This window comes from Vicugna pacos, chromosome 17 (assembly GCF_048564905.1).
Source record: "Vicugna pacos chromosome 17, VicPac4, whole genome shotgun sequence".
Taxonomy (NCBI): Eukaryota; Metazoa; Chordata; class Mammalia; order Artiodactyla; family Camelidae; genus Vicugna; species Vicugna pacos.
This window is the reverse complement of record NC_133003.1, coordinates 20,143,209-20,163,425: the sequence shown is the minus strand read 5'-3', so window position 1 is coordinate 20,163,425 and position 20,217 is coordinate 20,143,209. Positions and strand designations below refer to the sequence as shown.

The following is a 20,217-nucleotide window of genomic DNA, read 5'->3' as shown; positions in this document are numbered from 1 at the left end:
TGAAAGCTCTCCCTAGACATTTTGCTCAAATGTGGGCATTCAGGGCAAACTTTAGTCATCTGGAGAATCCACTTAGGTGAAACTGCAGGGACACTGCAGAACAAAATGCTCCTGCATCACCACCCAGGTTTGTGCATTAGGGACCATCCTGGCTTCCAGGGGAAGTTCTGCCACACACCCTGGGACTTGAGAGGCCAGGGAGGAGGGTAGCTCAGCTGACATGCAGACAGCATCCCCAGAGGAAGGCTTCAGGACCCTACTGGTCTCAGTACAACAAAGCACAAGTGAACCCCAAGAGTTCACTGAACTCATGTGAATATTGGGCCTCCTAGGTGCCTGCTTAAGAAATATGTTCTCCAAGACCATTGAAGACCCTGTATCCCCTTATCCCCTGAGATGTCACCACACAGGAAGCAACTCTCCTAGTTCTTGCTGTCCCCAGAGGCTTGTCCCAGTGCCACTGGGGATCCTGCTCGGGACTGAGCCTACAGAGCCCCAAGATGCTGCTGGAGAGGTTTCAGGGGTTTGGGATAAAGGCATACCAGGGGTGTGGAAGCTCATGGTTCTCTTCTACAAATGTTTGAAAACCTTCAAACTGTTTGTCATGGTTTGTGTTGCTTTATGCAGTGACACTCACTGCATGTGTGTATGACGGAGTCAGCCCAGCATGGTGTGAGGCCTGCCTCTTGCCACCACTGGCTGCTCCTTGCTGCCAGGGAGCAGCCCTCCACTCCTCATGGGACATTAGTGCAATGGGGCCATTTCCCAAGTGCCTGCTTCTGTGGTTGCCTGCTGGGCTCCCAGCCATAATTACACCTGACTGCCTGTGCCCTGAGAGGGACTCAGGCAGGACCCCCCAGATGTCATTCCATGGACTCAAGGGACCCCTCAGTCCACTGGGGAGCATGCCTCTGTGCAGGGATTTGTCTTTCCTAGCGGGCTCCTTTTACCTGTTTTACAAATATCTCTACTCATCAGTAACTGGCCAAGAACACAGGTCTGATCTGTTTTTCAGCTGTCTTCACTGCGGTTCGCCAGCAGGATGAAGCTGGTCACTACTGAACCTGCCATCAATGAAAAGTATGACGCTGAGGTATGAAGAGGCTTATGTGCAGTCATCTCACTGTGGGGGAGGTGTATGGGTTTGGTGCCTGGATCACACGAGCCTGGCTTCCCTTCTTGCCTCAACCAAAGATACCCGTGCAGTCCTGGCTCACTCCCTTTCCACTATGGGATGGGCCAGTGTTCGGAGACCCTGAAGACCCCCTTGGAGGCTGCCACAAAGGTGAAAGAGCTCCCACTCAGTTTTCATATGGGGCTTCAAGGCCTCTGAGTACTTTCAGTTTCTGTATAGAACTAACTGTTTCTGAGCTAAATCAGTGTGGACCATCTCTCAGACTCATCTAGTTGGGTCACTACGGAACCTCTTTCCTCCCAGTCGGAGAGATCCCTCCCAGCAAACAGAGCTGACCAATCAGAGGGAATGCTGAGCATCACCATTAACTAGGGAAATGCAAATTAAAACCTTAGTGGAATTCCACCCTCAGACTAGCAAAAATTAGAAATTTTCTGACAATGCAAAACAGTGGTGGGTATGTGCAGAAACAGGAATGCTTATTTATTCCTGGTCAAAGTGTAATCAACAGCCACTCTGGAGAGTATTTTGGCAACATCTAGTGAAGTGAAAACACACCAATAACTTGGGTTTCCTTTAAGAAGCTTATGGAGTAGTTACTGGAGAGGAGTAAATGTGTGGCCTAAACCCATGACAAACTCCTAAACTTTCCAGATTCTAAATCCTGAAGGAAAGTAACAGTCCCTGGGGCTCTGTGGATCTAACCCCATGGTTTGGTGGCCAGCCCTTACTCATCTCCATCCCCTCCCCTCAGGCCACAAAGCCTACCAGGCAGTAGGAGGAGTGGTCTTCATGCTCTCAGGGTGCAACATGGAGGCTGGTGACCCATGGGAGCAGATCGCCCATTTCCACACATCACCTGATTGGCCCAGAGGTCTAAGCCTGGCTCCTCATGCCACATTGGACAGAGTCATCCAGCAGGAGGCCCCCAGCAGCACAGCCAGACTTTTCCTAGCTGGGGCATGGTGCATTTTCTAGAGCTGAGATCCCTCAGCTGGGAGGAGGGGATGGAGATGGGGCTGGCCACCAAGCCTCTCCTGCTCACCTCTAGGAAGTCCACCTGAAGGACCATTTTGAGGCTGTCCAGAGAATCTGGACCCCAGTTGTGTGTCTTGAGTCAGGCTTTGTGCCCTGATTTGCCCCTGAGCCACCAGGATACCAAGACCCCTTGCTACAGACTGGTCATGGCTTTGGTCACCAGGCCTGAGAACTAGCTGTCGGGGCCCCCTCAACTGACCTTTTTTGACAACTAAAAGAAGCCATTTTGTTCACAGTGAAGGTTCTCAGCATGAAGTCCCTTGTGCTTCTTATATGAAAGACACCAGGGCAGTATCTATCAACTGCAAAATGACTTAGCAATTCTGCTTCTAGAAATGTGTCATTTATTCATTCAGCTAAAATTTACAGAGTGCTTACTATGTGCCAGGCATTTTTTTAAGTACTTGGGATACATGAGTGTACCAACAGAAATACAAACCTCTGTCCTTGAAGAGCTGACAGTCTGCTGAGAGTGGGAGAGGGAGAGATAATAAACATAAGAAATAGGTCAATTCTAGATCCTGCCATTTGTGACAACATGGATGAACCTAGAGGACATTGTGCTAAGTGAAATAAGGCAGACACGAAAGAAAAAATACTGCATAACCTCTCACTTGTGTCTGGAACCTAAAGAATTCAAATTCATAAAAACAGAGTAGAGCAGTGGTTACCAGGAGCAGGGCAGGCTGAGAAATGGGGAGATGTTAGTCAAAGAGTATAATTTTTAGTTATAAGATGAGTAAGTTTGAGGGATCTCATGTATAGCATGGTGACTATAGTTAATAACACTGTACGTTATGCTGAAAATTTGCTAAGAAAGTAGATCTCAGATGCTCTTACCACACACACAATGGTAACTAGATGAGGAGATGATATGTTAATTAGCTTGACTGCAATAATCATTTCACTGTATACATGTATATCAAAACATCATGTCATACCCCTTAAATATATATATAACTTTTCTTAAAACCAAGACAGATAAATTCTAGAGCTTCACTGTCCAATACAGTAGTTGCTACTCATATGTGGCTACTGAAATCAGTTAACGTTAATAAAATTACAAACTCACTTCTTTATTTATACTAGTCACATTTTAAGTGTTCAATAGCTTTATGTGGCTTGTGGCACAAATATAGAACATTTCCATCATTCTAGCAAGTTTTTAGACAGAACTGCTCTAGGGTATGTTGGTGATGTATGCTATGAAAAAAAATTAGAGCAAGACTTAAAAAAAGAGTGGCGTGGGGGTGGTAAGGGGGTTGCAGTATGACATGGGATGACTGAGGTGCGCCTAATTTAGAAGCTTTTGAACAAAGACTTGAAGGAGGTGAGGGAGTAAGCCATGGAAATACCTGGGAGACAAGTGTCTCAGGCAAAGGGAACAGGGAATGCAGAGGCAGGAGTGTGCCAATCTGGTGGGGGTAGAGTGAGCAGGAGGAGAAGGTAGGAAAGGAGTAAGGGGGCAGACCACACAGAGCCTCGTAGAGCACTTATAAGGACACAAAGGTAGAAGTACGAAGATGTTTTGCAGCACTGTTTGTAGCAGCAATAGATTGGATTGGCATACCTGATTATCAGTAAGAAACGGTGATAGTTGTGCAGTGATTGGGAAGGATAAGGGTGGAAAGCATCCTGGATGCATGGGCTGCACTGAGAGGGCCATTACCCTGGTGGACAGAAAATAAATATCTTGTAGCTCCTGGGAGCTGGGATTTGAGGTGGCCCCATGGCTGCCTGTGCTCACTCTGTTCTCAGTCTCCTGTGTGGTAAAAGCCAGAGGTCAGGGGACTTCTGAGACCACCCCTTCAGTCTCTAAACTCACCCAGTTGGGGAAAAGTCACCTGTGGGGAGGGAATTGTTTAAATGCTGAGATCACACTCCATAGATTACCAGGAAGGGCCAGGATGTCCCAGCACAGTGTGGGGAATTGTAGACGTGATATGGGAGAGGCAAGGTGGCCTCTCTGACCATCCTCCCTGTTCCCCCCACCCTAATATGTTTCCCTGGCAGCGAATGGTCAAGAACCTGGAGAAGGAGCTGGCATTGCTCAAGCAGGAGCTAGCCATCCATGACAGCCTGGTAAGTGGCTAAAGGTTATGGTGGAGGGCGGTGGCTGGAATGCTAGAGGAACTGTAGTCAGGGTACCAGTTGGTCAGAAGGACTAGGTAGGGAGGGGGCAAGGCATCAAGGCATGGATGCTGGATTGGCAGTGGGGTGGGCAGGCAGAGGGACTTGGTGGACAGGGGGCCAGATGGGTAGAGGGGCTGAGTAGACAGGGAGACTGAGGCAATAGAGATTGGGGGTGGGGAAGAGAGACTTGGGGGCCAGGGATGTCTGGAGGGCAGCGGTACTGGAAGAACAGGAAGATAGTCAGGAAGCAGAGCCAGGCGATGGGCAGGGGGGTGAGGGGCAGTGGTCAGAGGCCTGGCAGGTAGGGGTACAAGGACAGACAGTATGATGGGTGAAGGTCAGGGGAGGTAGAGCAGGCTAGTTGGTGGGGGAAGGGCAGCAGCAGGGAGCCATGAAGATAGTGGATGGGGGCGGAAGTCCTCCAATAGGCTGTCTGAGCTGATGCTTACTGTCCAGAGGAGCCGCGAGGCAGAGGCAGCCCCTCCTTCCTGTGACCCTCATCCTACAGAGTCTGCTGAGACTCAACCAGTAGAACCCACTTGCTTAGAGTAGCAAGCCCTGTGTTGGGAAGCCTTTCCTTCCCTGCCCCACTTGGTTGTCCCTTGCAGACCCGAGTGAGTACCTGGCTGGTGGTTCAGGCCCCACCAGGACCTGGTGATGAAGGGAATGGCACCAGCTTTGGTGGCCAAGGTCTGTGCCCAATCTCCTTACTTTGGTTCTCAGGATGGTCCCTGCCTTCCCTGCTTGGGCTCCAGTGCTTGGAGCTTAACATGTTCATTATTCTCCTCCAAGGCCAATCGCACTCTTGTGAACTATGACCCCATGGATGAAATTCAGATTGCTGAGATCAACTCCCAGGTGCGGAGGTACCTGGAGGGGACGCTGGACGAGATTGACGTAAGGGTCCCCTCCCCGGGACCACCATGCCCAGCTGGCCTGGGCCTCCCTCTCCCAGCCACACCCTGATGCATGTCCTGCTAACCTCAGAACCTCACATTGAGTGGGTACAGGGGGTGCAGGGTAGGTGGTGCTGGACTCCTGGCCTCAGGGGCTCTTCAGCCCACTGAGGCCTCAGCATTCATATTTTGGGGTTGCAGGGCTAGGGGTGCCCTACAGAGTGGCCAATGGCCTTAAACAACTTTGAACACACCAGAGGGGTCCATCACTCGGGGCACAAGCACAGACCCTCGAGCCAGGCTACCCTGGCTCAAATCCCAGTTCAGCTGTCTCCTTGCCGAGTGACCTCAGGAAAATGCTCAACCTCGTGTACTCTGGTGGCCTGACCTGTGCAGTGGGGAGGGAAAGTTTCGAATGGGGATGAACTGAGGTGTAGCATTTCAGGTGCTTGGCTGTGCCAGGCAGAGTGAAGGCAGTAAAGGATGATGGTCATGCTGGTTGTCTACAAGGCAGATTGTCCCCCTCCCCGACCCAGAGCCTATGCTGGAGTAGGCCAAGGAGGAGACAGCACACAGGGAAGTTGGAAAGATGCATTCTGTTTTTATAGCACAGGCCAGCAAGTCCCTCATCAGGGAGCTCATGGGCAGACCCTGGCCTGGCCTGTTACTGTGAGCCACGGCAAAAGGCAGGCCTGGGACAACTGAGAAGCAGCCTCTTCTGGTCTTCCTAGCAAGGGCAGCCCCGGCTGACAGAGGCATTGTGGTAATACTGGCAGGCTACGGGGCCGAGAGGGAGGCTGATGGCCTTCCTCCAGCCACACGTGTGTATGTGTCTGTGCCCACACAGAAAGATTTATAATGGCACCTTTTGGAAGCAGGAGGACAATAAATTTTATTTAAAATTTTTCTTAGCATTTTCAAGAACTAGAATCATTTTAAATGTATAGAGAGATGTTCACTCAGAAAAGGTGATTTTTATAGCCTCAGTAAATAGTTTTAAAACTATTAATCGGGTGTTTCTCTGTTCCTGAAGATGGCTTGATTGCCACTTTGCTGAGGGGCTGTTTTCAGATGTCACATTCTCAAGACAGGTGGTCCAAGGGTTAGCCAAAAAGTCCTGGTTTCTCTACTAACACAGACACAGCCTCGGTCCCATGGTGCCCTTGGTCTAACCTCTGCCTTGCTTTCTTTACTACCAGATTATCAACCTCAGACAAATCCAGGAGGTGTTCAACCAGTTCCGGGTGGTTCTGAGGTAAGGGACCTACCCCATCCACTCTACTCTTACATCAGGCTGCCATTTTTATTCCCTGTGGTCTGGGCACTAGCCTCCAAGTACACCACCTTCTCTCTGGTGTGTGAGGAGTCACATCTGAGTCCTCTGGGTACATGCAGGCCCCTGGTGTCACAGACAGTCTCTGCCCCTGAGCTCTCAGATCCTCCTGCCCTTCCCTTCCCCTGGGGGAAGTAAGGAGGACAGCCCTCCGTTCCACGGCTCCTCAGAGAGAAGGCTGTCCCTGTCCCTGGTTGTTAATTGGACAGGAGGTCTTTATGAAGTGCCAGTCCTGAGCGTGGCTGGAGAAGTGTATTTTGAATACTTCCTGCACTCCCTCCCCACCTCAGGAAGCATTTGTGGTTTATTTGAGTACAGATGTACCTGTAGCCCATCTGGCCCATACTGGGTGGTATCACGTGATAGCTGGCATGTGGTTCTGAGGGGGCTTTTAGAGACAGATGGGTGGGAAAGCGTGGTCCCAAGGCAGGCTTACAGTCCTTATTAAAGGTCTTAGAGCAACTGTGCCTGGCACATAGGGTGGCCACAGCAGGTCTGGGGACTGGACGGTATGTGCATTGGGGAGTGGGGAGCTGAGAATGAGCTTATTTGGTCTGGTCTGGTTCATGATGGGGGGTGTGGCTCCATCACAAGGGGCCACTGGACTTCTAACTCCAGTACTTGGTTCTTGCCCCTGTGGGTTCAGTATGGCCCCAGGTGTAAGGGGTTCTTTTGCTCTCTCTCCCAAGCCAACAGGAACAGGAAGTGGAATCCTCTTTGCGCAGAAAGTACACCCTTATAGACAAGAATGACTTTGCAACCATCTCTGCTGTCCAGAAGGTATGCACAGTTACCTCCTGCCAACATGAGGAGACAGGAGGAGGACAAATTTTTCCATCCCCAGACCTTTCCAGAGGCAGTCAGATCCTACATTAGAGCAGATGTGGGATGCAACACCAGGGGTATGGGGGACTCAAGCAATAGTAAACCACATATGAATTCAAAATGATCTCCATAAGTTGGAGACAAGACCAGTTCCCAGAGTAGGTTGGAAACAGGCCTCAAGAGCCTCAGTGTATGGAATGAGACACCAGATCATGAGAGAAGTTGATGTAGAAAGTGGACAATTGGGAAGGGGGTCAGAGACAGCTCTTCTGGGGACAGACTGCAGCTGGCATCAGCAGGAACCATATCACAGTGTGTGACGAACATGCCCATCTAAGCCTTTGGATCCCCAGGGACCTGCACCCTTAACCTAACCCACAGACCTGCAACCAGCCTCTATTCAGGCAGGGCTCATGGACGTTGACGGTCACCTAGTCGGCGAGCCTGATGGGCAAGGTTTTGGACTCGGAGTTGCCCCTTTCTCTATTAAACCTGGGAAGAAATCCAAGTCCAAGAAGACAATCAAAGAGCAGTTCAGGTGAGTGACCTTCCTGCTGTTTTGGCTGTTCAGCACCTGGCCCTCCCTGGCTGGTAAAGGGGAGGACAAAAGCTGTCCCTCCCTTCCTCCTGGTATCTTAAAGTTACTGGTTGCTCACAATGGATGTCACTCCTGCCAGTACTAGCAGCATTTGTGGAGCCAGGGCTGGGGCTGATCACCTGTCATCCTCACAGTAGTTCCATGAGGTGGGAGTTCATGTTTCCATTTTACTGATGAGGAAACCAGGGCTGAGAGAGGGGAAGTCACTCCAAGGTCACACTGCTGAGGAGTGGTAGAGCGGAAGTGAGAAGCTGGGCTAGCACTCGCCCTCTGGTACTGCATGTGGAAACCCACCCCGCACCACCAAATTCCTTCTGTGACCCAGCTGATTGGCACCCCTGTCACCTAAAAACTCCCAATTCCCCTTTCAGGCAAGACTTGTTTGTGGGTGCAGGGTGGGAAGAGGGTCAAGGTTCCCTCAATAAGCCAGCCTCCCTGGAATGTCGTGGTGGACAAGAGCACCAGCTCCGGAGGTAATGCCTGGGCTCCTGTCTTTGTGCTGTACTTCTTTCACCCAAGGGGTCACCTTGTGTGAGGCAGGAGAGCCTCTCTGCCTCTGTTTCCCCATCCCTAAAATGGGAATAATAATAATAATAATAATAATAATAATAATAATAATAATAATAATAATAATAATAGCATCAAAGTCACTGGCGTGGTTGTGAGGATAAGTGAGTAAACGCAGTCCCTGTACTTGGAAGAACTCAATAGAAATATGTTGTTACCATTATTATCACTTGTAAAATGTCATGGGCCAAAGCTGATTGTAGAAGAAAACTGTCACATGCAGGACTGGGGTCAGGTATCAGGATGCCTTGGCTTCCTACTGCCTCTTCAGGAAGGGCAGTCACAGCCCCACCCCCTCTGTTCTGCCATTGGGTAATCAGTGCAGTAATAGATGGATTGAGGCTTGGACCCCTAAGCCACACTTGTTGCAAGAAGAAAAGAGAAAGAAACAGTGGGAAGAGCTGTGGACATCTTTCCTGCAGTACAGTCCTGCCTACATGTGCCTCTCTGGGAGGGAGGATCTCGGGAGCCATCACTTGGAGAGGGAGGATGGCTACTTTCCTGGAACTGGTGTAGGCATTGATGGAGGTGGGGAGAAGCAGGTCATGGACTTGTCAGAGCAGCAGGGCAGATGTGCCCTGCTTTACTGTTGGTCCACAGATAGATGCACCCTGGGTGGGGGCTCTGCCACTTCTTCCCAGGGATGCCTGTGTGACTAGTACCTCAGCAGCTATGATGCTCCTTAGAGCCTGTGGCCCACCCTAAAGGTCGTCATGCATTCAAACCTGGAGACTTCCCATTCTTCCCAGTTGTCTACTGCCCAGACTGCTGGAGGGAGGCTCCTTGTTCTGACAAAAGGGAGAGATGCTCTCTTCCTCCCCATCTGCATGACTTAGGGTTGTACTCTTTACCTTTTGGCCTAGGTTAAGAGGACCTGAGTGGGATGGGGCTTCTGGTGTTTGAGTGCTGAGTGAGGTCACTCCCTTCAGCGCTGGAGACCCCTCACTGCATGACTGAGCCTGGGGTCTCTCTGCCTTCTCCTTCCAGCTCCTCAGCAAGAAAGGAAGGTGCAAGCAGCCCTGTGAGCAAGGAGTTGGAAGTTTCCACCTCCAAGTCCCAGCTGACCCCATCCTCCAAGGATGGGGATGTCAAAGACATGCTTCTGCGGGACCGAGAGACCTCCAATACTTCAGACTCCCCAAAGGAGGAATTACGCCCACTCAGGTGACCATCTAATGCTAGCTCCTGCCCTAGATCATACAAAACCAGAATGTGATCTTCAACAAGGGAAGAGCACCTGCAGATAGAAGAGAAATAAAATAGGGGGTAATGGGCAAAGACTAGGAGCACAGTCCAAAAAGAAGAAACACAGTGGCTTATACACATGCATAATGGTTTGACCACGAGTCATCCAAGATACGTAATTATACACAGAATCATTAGACCCTCAAAATAGCAATTATTTAAATAGTTAAATTTGCATGTTTTTGGATAAGTAATATATTCAAAATATACAAAATTCTCAAGGTATGAGACCCCTTCCTCCAGCCACCTAATTCCTATTCCTGGTGAGTCAGAAATTAAGTTTTTAGGGGTCTAGCCTGAGGAAATACTAGAGATGTGGACAAAGATTTATACAAAAAAGATGTTCATTGTGTTACTAATTTACAAAGAAAAAAAAATTTTTTTTGGTTACACCTTCAGTAGCCAACATTAAGAAAAGGACACTAAGTGAATTATTATCTCTGCCCTTGAAAAGTACAAAGATGCACATGAAGAATTTTTCCCCAGCCTGTGAACATTTCCAAACATTCAGAGAAACTGAAAGAATTGTATAGTGAAAACTCTCTTGATTCTACAATTAACATTACTATGTGTATTTCATCATGTATCTATCTTTCTCTTCACCCTCCACCCATCTTTTTTACCTAATGGATTTCAAAGTAAGTTGCAGACAATCTACTTTCCCTGCACAACACTTCATCTGACATCTCATTAACCAGACTCCTCAAAGAGTTTTTAATAGTATGAAAGAATGCTTCTGTGAAAAAAGTAAGATATAAAATTATATATACTGCATGACCCCAAACATGTAAAAATTTTATCAAAGAGATCCCTGAAGGAGATACATCAAAGTGTGGTTGCCAATAGGCAGTGAGTGGTTTCTTTTTGTTTTCTGTTTTTGCGTGTGCGTGTTTTTGTTTTGTTTTTTTTCTACTTTTCCTTGCTTTCCTCATTTTCTGCAATAGTCACATGCCTTTGAGTGCTGAGTAAAACAGAGATGAGAGAATGATTCCCACACAGTTTAGCTCCCGTCTGGGGTAGGTGGTGCCCAGGAATTCTGACCTCCTGTTCACAGAAGCCCCAGGGAAGAAAGGTGAAGTGCCTGGTTGCTCAAAGACAACTGCCTCATTTCTTCCTCCTCCTCTCCCTCCGTCTTCAGGCCCAGCACCCCGCCCTCCAAGCCTGTGGCCTTTGAGGATTTTAAGAACGAGCGAGGTAGTGAGATCAACCGCATCTTCAAAGAAAACAAATCCATCTTGAATGAGAGGAGGAAAAGGGCCAGTGAGACCACACAGCGCATCAATGCCATCAAGCGGGAGATCGACGTGACCAAGGAGGCGCTAAATTTCCAGAAGTCACTACGGGAGAAGCAAGGTAAACATGATGGGAAGATAGCTTAGGGATTATGGGATCTGAGTCATCCTATTCCAAATGGGGCAGCCTTGGGCGCTGGAGGACTGAGTAGAAAGGGGGCTAGCAGGAGATGTTAGGGTGCAGCCTTCATCCCTGCGTCATAACTTGGCTCTAGTGAGCCCTGGGGAGTCACAGAGTCCTTCCGTGTCAGCTAGCCTCTGCCTGTGGGTCCTGCATTATTGCATTATCTCAGACCCAGGTGCTGGACCTTTCATCTGCTATGTGCTGCTGCTCATGGAGAAACAGGTCATTGGTCTTGTAGGGGCTTCCTCAGGAAGATGGGTGGCTGACGACCCCCACAAGGTCCATGGGTCCTGGTGTGGTCTCCTCAATGTCTATGGTAGTCTGCTTGGGGTGGGAATGCTGGTCAAGACATAAGAAACTGAGGAGGGAAATGAGAATATGGATACTAGGGGCCAAGGGATTAACTTCATTAAGACCATTCCTCATGCCAAACCCCCAGCACCCATGCTGGCCTGGCAAAGTCTCATCCCCTAAGGTAGTTGCGGGGTGACCCTCAGGCTCAAAGAGCAGAGACTCCTGCATGGAGAGGGTGCTCACCTGGTTACCCTGACCTAGTGCCCTGTCCCAGTGGCAGACACTGCCCACACTGCACTGTGCACCAAGAACCCTCAAGCTTAAGTGAGCAAAGGACTCATCTGGGAGGGCTGGTCAGGTGCAGATTCCTAGGCTCCAACCAGTGGTTCTGACTCAACAATCTGGAGCAGGGTCTGGAACCTGCATTTTAATGATTGACCATCCTAACAGTGAGGCTGTTGGTTCAGAGGTCACCCCCTTGTTCATAGAAGGGGACAGGGCATACCACCAGTTACTGGGCTTTCCCTTGTAAATCACAACCCTATTCTGGGCTGGCTTTCATGAATGATCTCATTGATCACCTGGGATCTCCAGATGGCAGTTGGTTTTCTGCTGGTCAGAGGGATATTCTCACTCACAGGGGTTGCATTTTACTCATTCATTTTTCAGAGAGTAAACTGTATTTCCAAATGCTTGGAGCCATTCTGCTTGTACCCTACAGACCAAACAGACAATTCCACAGGGCAAAGCCCTCCATGGGTTTGAGAAGCAGGGTAAGGCAGGTGATGGTGGCTCCAGACATGCCCCCGACCCAGAGCTTCCAGAATGAAGGCCTTGCAGGACCAACAAGAAGCACTTCTTTGTCCCTTCTGCTCTTACCTTCTTGGAATATGCAACTGTTTAATACATATTTATATATATTAAATAACACATAAGCATGCTATGCTGACATATCATTTGCCCCTCACTATACATGAAAATGGATTTTTAAAAGATGAGATCAAGAAGAGATAAACAATATTTTAAATATTTTTAAATTTTTTCAATATCAAAAAATTATTTTGCTCTTTTCCCCACAAAGCATTTATTTTCCAGTTGGTTGTTAAAACATCGAATAAAATACCTTCATCTTGAGGGAACAGATCAAGTAAATTCATTTTTTTAAATATCTGCTGGCACCTTGACTGGTAGCCACTTATCTGCCTAGAGCAGTCAGTGAATTTAAAACATTAATAAGTCTTTCATGAAAGAAAAATGAAAAAGTCATCTTAAGTTCAACTCTCATTAAGTTTTTTCTTTGAAGATAGAGAACCTCTGAATAGTACAAAAGATGGTGTCACTCCCCATCTCAGCAGAGTACTGAAAAGACTCAACTCTGTAAAGGATCTGTGTTTATCAAATTGACCACATCAGAGATGGCCCACAGTACACAAACCAGGTTGCTCTGCACTGAGGGATCTGGTGAGGGCGACTCTGGACCCCCTCATATCAGACACCTTGAATTGGAACCCTTGCCTCTCCATTTATGGTATCAGTGACACAATATGCCTTACTTTTCCCCTGTAAACATCAGCAGAAGTGCTAATGCTTTCCTCCAGTACCTGGGATTGCCTTGGCACCCCGGCCATACACTTCAGTCACACAGAGGATTCACCCTCCAGGGTTTCTGGGGATGGAAGCCCCATACTCTGGAGGGGGTTGACATGATAACTTTGCTGAACTTTCAAGGTGCTGTGGGCAGTGAAGAGCCAGGTGAGTGGTTCTACAGACCATGCTATTTTGTCTTAACCCAACAACCCTCATCAAACTGACAGACCTTAAAAGGTCTATGCAGAGAGATCATGAGTGGAGGAGATGACTAGTAGTACCATTGACCCCTCTTCTCCTGGAGCTCTCTGACAACCACCCAACATGATAAACACATCTAATAGTCTCTAACAGGAAGGTAGCTGGTGAACACTGAAATCATCAAGAAGACAGCTGGGTTTACATCTATTGATATAAATAAGGAATCTTACCCAGGTGCCTTGAGGTACTAGCCAGAGGTGGCAGTCCATGTATGTAATTTACAAAAAGGTAAATAGCCATGTATAATAAAGGTGTTTATTGGATATCTTTGTCTAATGATGTTTAAGATGAAAAGAAGCATGGAACGTGGGCCATTTCTACCCTTTCCTCTGCCCACCCCTCCTGTTTGTTCTAAAAATGCCAGTGTGATCCTCTGATCTGAGCTTCCTCTCCCCATGAGACATGTCCTGGTAGCCTGGCCTCCTCATGCTTTGCCAGCTCTGTCCTCTCTTTCCGAATGCCTTCCTCCCCGCTCCCCAGGTGGGCACCTCATTCCCTGACCTCCTCATCCCCCTGCAGGCGAGTATGAGAACAAGGGGCTGATGATCATCGATGAGGAGGAATTTCTGCTGATCCTAAAGCTCAAAGACCTCAAGAAGCAGTACCGTACAGAGTATCAGGACTTGCGCGACCTCAGGGCTGAGATCCAGTACTGCCAGCACCTGGTGGATCAGTGTCGCCACCGCCTACTTACAGGTGCGCCATTTGGGAAGGTTGGCCGGCCACCTGAGGTTCCAGGAGGCACAGGTCAGGGCCACTGCCTGGGTTCTAGAAGCAGTTTCAGAACTTCTCTCTGGCAGAGGCAGGGGCTGGGCAGGGGCTTTAGATGTGTGTGTTTCCAGGACTCTGAGGGCAGGACACGGAGATGGGAAAGGGTGAGATCCTGCAGCAGGAACGGAGGGCAAGCCTGTGACAGGAACAAGACAGACAGGCACACATTGCCTTGACCTGATTTCTCAGGGACTCCTCCACAACTCACAGTGCTATCTCCCTGTGCAGAATTTGACATCTGGTACAATGAGTCCTTCTTCGTCCCTGAGGACCTGCAGGTGGCAGTGAAGCCAGGTTGCAGCATCAGGCCAGGCATGATGCCTGTCAGCAGGATTGTGTCTCTGGTGAGTGGTACAAGGGCAGGGGTGGGGATGGTGGATGAACACAGGGGCAGTGGGCAGTGCCCGTTGTGCTATGTTCTTGCCACAAAGTGTGTGTATGGGCTTCTCCCAGCCTTTCCTCCAGCTGGCCCAGGCAGGGGGGCAAGTTCAGATGTTTTCTCAGTTACCAGGGATGAGGACACAGAAATATCACTTGCTGCTGCCACCTTTCTTGAGTGGCTCATCCTGCTCAGGTGGCAGATATAGGGTATCTTTGATGACACTGGAAAACATGGGGCTGAGGGGTTGTGAGATGCCCTGTGTGAGGGTTTGCAGACCCAGCAAGGTGCAGCCCTGATGCCCACCACAGGCCCTGTCAGGGTGGATCCTGGCAAAGCCAGGCTGAAGGGACTGTGCTGAGTTGGGTCTCTTCTAGGGAGAAGATGACCAGGACAAGTTCAGCCAGCTACAGCAGACGATGCTTTCCGAGGGCCCTGATTCTATCTCCTTCTACAACGCCAAAGTCAAGACAGAACAGAAGGTAACTGGGGAGATTCACGTCTCCAGAAGGCAAGGCCTCAGGGACCTCATTACTAGAACACCCAGGATTATACTTCCCACTTTAGAGAGGCAGAGGAGGAATATGCCAGCCCAGGGAGATCCAGAGTCACGCAGTCTTCTGCCAACTCCAGGGTCCTGGGACTGGGCTGGACCCAACAGGAGTCCCACACACTATGGTCAAGCCTGGACATGGCTGGTGAATGCTAAGCCAGCCGATGTGTGGTTAACAGCCCAAGAGAGGTCCTGGGGATCCCCTGAGGCCACTGCCTATTGGAGAGAACCTCTCCAGCGGGAGCCACATTGCACAGGTAGCAGGGGACCAGAGGACCACATGCAGCTGAGGCAAAGTAGACATAGGCCTGGTATTCTCCTTCCTGAGCAGGTTGGGCTGGAGCAGAGGCTCTCCACTCTGCTGAGGCCCAGCCTGACACTAGAACACAGATAGCCTGTAATGCTGTGTGCTTTTCTGTGCCCAGAAACAGTTCTTATACAGCAAGTGGCAGCGGCAAGTGAATTCATCCTTTAAAACACATTTTTGTGGTACTCATTTACACTTTCAATAGGTGATTCATTCAGTTTAAACGTTAAAAAGCATGAAAGTACTAATACCCAGTTCCCTGTCAGTCCAGCTCCCACCAGTCCCCTCTGACAAGGAACCACCATCACTTGTTTCTAGAGTTCTTCTTGCATGTTGTTCTGCATCTTGCTTTTTCCACTTCACAGTATACCCTGAAGATCATCCCACATCTACCCATCAGTGCTGCTGTGTTATTTTTCACTCTGCATAGTAATACTCCACTGCCAGGGTGTATCAGAGTTCATTTAGCACATCTCATATTTAGGGACTTTTAGGAGGTTCTGTTTCTTTACTGTGACAGACATTGCTGCAATAATTAACCTTGTACAAATGTGAATTCACACAGGAGTCAATGTATGTGAGAGGCTTGTTTGTAGAAGTGAATTTCTTGGCCAAAAGGATTTTTCATGGATGGTGCCAAATTGCCTACCTAGAGCTGGACCCATCACACCCCCTGCCCCCCCAGGAGCATATATGGGATGTTTGTTTCCTACAGCTACCCCACAAGATGTAGTATCGCACTTTTTGTGTTTTTTTTCAATCTGAAAGGTAAAAAAATGGTCTTTCAGTGTAGTCTTAATTTGCATTACTCTTATCAGTCAAGTTGAGCTTCTTTTCATATGTTTAAGGGCCATCTTAATTTCTTTTCTGTAAACTGCCTGTTCATATTTTTTGCCCATTTTTCTCTTGGTTGTTGGTCTTTTTCTTATTAATTTGTAGGAACTCTGATATATTGGGGAAAATAGCTCTTTATTATATGAGTTGCAGATATCTCCCCCTGTTTGTCATTTGTCTTTTGGCTTTACTTATGTTTTTTTGTAGCTACTTTGTTGAATTTTATGAAATCAAGTATATCAGTCTTCTCTTTCTTGGCTTCTGGATTTTGTGTTGTAATTAGAAAGCCCTCCTCCTGACTGAGTTCATTCTTTATGTTTATAGTTAAGCTGATACCTTTATTGATGCTGATAGCTGTGAGGAGCTGAAGCCCACTCAAAGAGGCTTGAGTGAAGGGATCTGTTAGCACAGATTGTGAAGGTCTCACAGAGTAGCACCTCTCATCCTGTGCTGTGTACACATGTCACCAGGAGTCTTGTTAGATTGCAGATTCTGATGTAGCAGTTCTAGGGTGGAGTCTGAGAGTCTGCATTTTTAATAAGTGCTCAGATGATGCGCATGCTGCTAGTCTAGGACCACACTTTGAATAGCGGGACATAGAACTCATCTGTAGGAAGCAGGCCCCAGGCTCCTCTTCCTCCAGGCCTTTCTCCCTCCAGACCTGGCCTTAGCTTCTCCCTGAGGTCTGCTCCTTCGCCTATCTGTTCTCTGCACCCCACCTCCCAATTTGTAGCTTCATTCTTGGCCCTAGCATGCTCTTATTTTCCCAGACTTCATAGTTCCAGGGCCCAATATCACCTGGACCACTTACTCTGTGTCTCTTTTGCATAATTGACTCTTTTGAGTTAAGTGTACATTCTTAGAGTAATCAGCTGTGTCTTGAGGCAGGATCACCTACCCATCCCAGTTGCCTGGGCTCCTTCAGCAGGACAGAGGATGGCTTTACTCAGGCAGCCACTTAGCCTTATACTGTGAGCATCAAGCTTTATTAACCCTGGTCCCAAGAGGGAGGCCCTAATCAATGGACAGGGCCCTGCCCCTCTGGAAAGGTTTGCTGGAACCCAACCACTGTGGATGGGGAAGGAGACCCTGGCCAGATTGCTTCCATGGACCATATTGGCTGATTCCAAAGAGCTCCTTCAGGGTTGTCCATGAAAATCTCTCTGTGGGTAGGCAGAGCTCTATGGGAGAGAATGAAGTAGGAGCAAGTAGGCCTAGGCAGCCCAGTCTCAGAGATCATTTGGCTGTGACCACCATGCAGGGGCTTCCTCTTCTGACCACAGAGAGGCCTACCCCTTCTGGGATCAGAGGAGGGGGCATATGATGTGAGGTAGAGGTCAAATTTTGCATGTGGATATCCAGTTTTCCCAGCACTAATTGTTGGAAAAAAATGATTCTTTCTCCATTTAATTGTCTTGGCACCCTTGTTGAAATTCAGTTGACCATAAATGTGATTGAACTTAAGAAGCTCTAGGAGTCCTGAGTGCGTAAGGTGAAATTACTCTCCTCCTGAAAGAGTTTGACCTACTTTTGCCTTTAGCCATGGGGCATAACCAATCCAGGACCATTTTAAGCTCCTTCAAGAATTCCAACTTGATAAGGAATTAATATCCAGAATATATAGAAAACTCCTGAAACTCAACAACCAAAAAGCAAAACCCAATTCAAAAATGGGCAAAGGTCTTGAATAGACATTTCTCCAAAGAAGATACACAAATTGCCAATAAGTACATGAAAAGATGTTCAATGTCACAAACCAAATGCAAATCAGAACTATAATGAGATACCACTCTATACCCATTAGGATGGCTACTGTCAACAAACAAACAAACCCAGAAAATAACACATGTTGGCAAGTATTTGGAGTAGTTGGAACCCTTGTGTGCTGTTGGTGGGAATGTAAAATGGTACAGCTGCTATGTGAAATAAGCCAGTCACAAAAATAAAAACACTGTATGATTCCACTTATATGAGGTATTTAGAGTGGTCAAATCATAAAGATAGAAAGTAGGATGGTGATTTTCAGGGTCTAGTAGGAGAGAGGAATGGGGAGTTATTGTTCAAGGGGTATGAAGTTTCAGTTTGGGATGATGAAAGGAGTTATGGAGATGGATGATAGTGATGGTTGCACAACATTGTGAATGTATTTAATACCACTGAACTGTATACTTGAAGCTGGTTAAGATGATAAATTTTGTGTATTTTACCAGAGTAAAAAAGTGGAAAAATATAGTATAACTGCTGTGAAAAAGAGTATTTGAAAATTAAAAATAAAAATAAAAAATAAAAAATAGAATTACCATATGATCCAACAATTCCACTTTTGGGTATATACCCAAAAGAATTGAAAACAGGGTCTCAAAGATATATTTGTACACCTATGTTCCTAGCAGCATTATTCACAGTAGCTAAAATGTGGAAGCAACCTAAGTGTCCATCAGCAGATGAATGGATAAGCAAAATGTGGCATATACATACAATGGAGTATTAGTAGCTTTAAAAAGGAAGGAAATTCTGATATATGTTACAACATGGATGAATCTTGAGGACACTATGCTAAATGAAATAAACCATTCACAAAAAAAAAAAACCCCAAAAAACAAATACTGTAAGATTCCACTTATAGGACATACTCAAAATGGTCAAAACTGTAGGAACAGAAAGGATGGTGGTTGCCAGGGGCTGGGGGTAGGGGGGATGGGAAGTTACTGTTTAATGGGCAGAGAATTTCCATTTTACAAGATGAGAGGAGTTATGGAGATGGATGGTGGTGATGGTTACACAACATTATGAGTGTATTTAATACCGCAGAACTGTACACTTAAAAATAGTTGAGACGGTAAATTTTATGTTATGTGTATTTTACCACAATAAAAAATTAGGGGAAAAAAAGAATTCCAGCTTAACGTGGGACCTTCAGTTTCTGTTCAGATTCACTGTGTGGGGAATCTGAGATTCACCTCCATATTCCAAGTTGGTTTTAGCATTTGCTTGGTTACTGCCCACTGATTCAGCTTCAGCTTACTTTCTCCACCAGCTTTCTGAGAGCTTAGCAGTGCATTAGAAGGCTAGGATTCATGAACGCCTAGTTGATTTGCAGAGAGAGGGCCCTTCAGAGTATATGGGCCCCCATCTTCTAGAGAAAGAACCCTTTTCTTATCTTTTCGAACCTAATTCTTGTCAGAAGCCTTCAAGGGGGCCCTTGAAACATGATGTCTCTTTTTAAGCATGCCTGCCCCACCATTTAAAAAACAGCTTTACACACTTTCTTTAGGATAAAAGAATGAGAAGGATTGAATGGAACATTATTTCTCACAGAGTTGGGGCTAGTTGGAGGGAATCCTTGTCCCTAAATGGTGATGTCTTCAGGAAGAATGATGGGGTAGATGTAAGTGGCATGGTTTCTGAGTCTTCCCTAAGTCCACATGTCCTAATCAACTCCTGTTTTCTCCCCTTTTCTGTGTCCAGCAAAATTATTTGAAAACCATGATGGGCTTCCAGCAGACACAGAGGAAATAAGGACTCATCGCCAGTGCCTTGAAGGACCACACCCCCAGCAATTCCTGCCTGCTCTAGTGGAGCTGCCAAAGCACCTGCCCAGACTCCAACCCTCTGCTCCAAGGCTGGGGCCCAGCACAGAGAACACTCAATGGCCTGCCTGCCAAGAGGGACAGGACAGCCTTCAAAAGACACTCTTGCCTATCTTCACAGAGTACTTTTGGTTTCCATTCACTATCTTATGTGCAGAAACAGGATAAAATAGCTTTCTAGTCTGGACTTCCAGTGCTCATCCAAGAACTTTATTTAATTTCCTATCTGGGAGGATGTCTTCCCTGTATACAGATGGGATCCTAACCGAGTCTCCAGTAAGAAAGTGAAAAAGTAGATCAGCCCGGCTCCCCCCGCAGGCCTCTGTTCCACTGGTCAACCTCATTCCTTTCCTGGATGGCCATCCTGGGAATGACCTGGGTCTGCAAAGCCTTGGTTCCCACAGCTCCCTCATAGGTTCTCTCAGGGCATCCTCTGTGTTCCTGAGCCAATGAAG

The 20,217-nt window shown here is 47.6% G+C and overlaps 1 protein-coding gene across 13 annotated transcripts in view; it reads left to right on the top strand.

Moving 5' to 3' along the window:
* KIF9 (kinesin family member 9) overlaps positions 1–19,949 on the top strand; it is a 41,177-nt gene extending 21,228 nt beyond the window's left edge. For all 13 annotated transcript variants that reach the window (XM_006200733.4, XM_031686656.2, XM_031686657.2 and 10 more), the window contains 12 exons: positions 1,016–1,093; positions 4,187–4,255; positions 5,099–5,203; positions 6,402–6,457; positions 7,225–7,315; positions 7,765–7,898; positions 9,513–9,689; positions 10,909–11,123; positions 13,848–14,024; positions 14,328–14,443; positions 14,856–14,960; positions 19,641–19,949. In XM_006200733.4, the coding sequence (XP_006200795.3) occupies positions 1,016–1,093; positions 4,187–4,255; positions 5,099–5,203; positions 6,402–6,457; positions 7,225–7,315; positions 7,765–7,898; positions 9,513–9,689; positions 10,909–11,123; positions 13,848–14,024; positions 14,328–14,443; positions 14,856–14,960; positions 19,641–19,691 (1,374 nt within the window). In that variant the 3' untranslated portion in view covers positions 19,692–19,949. The remainder of the gene's footprint in view (positions 1–1,015; positions 1,094–4,186; positions 4,256–5,098; positions 5,204–6,401; positions 6,458–7,224; positions 7,316–7,764; positions 7,899–9,512; positions 9,690–10,908; positions 11,124–13,847; positions 14,025–14,327; positions 14,444–14,855; positions 14,961–19,640) is intronic.
* The last annotated feature ends 268 nt before the right edge of the window (positions 19,950–20,217 follow it).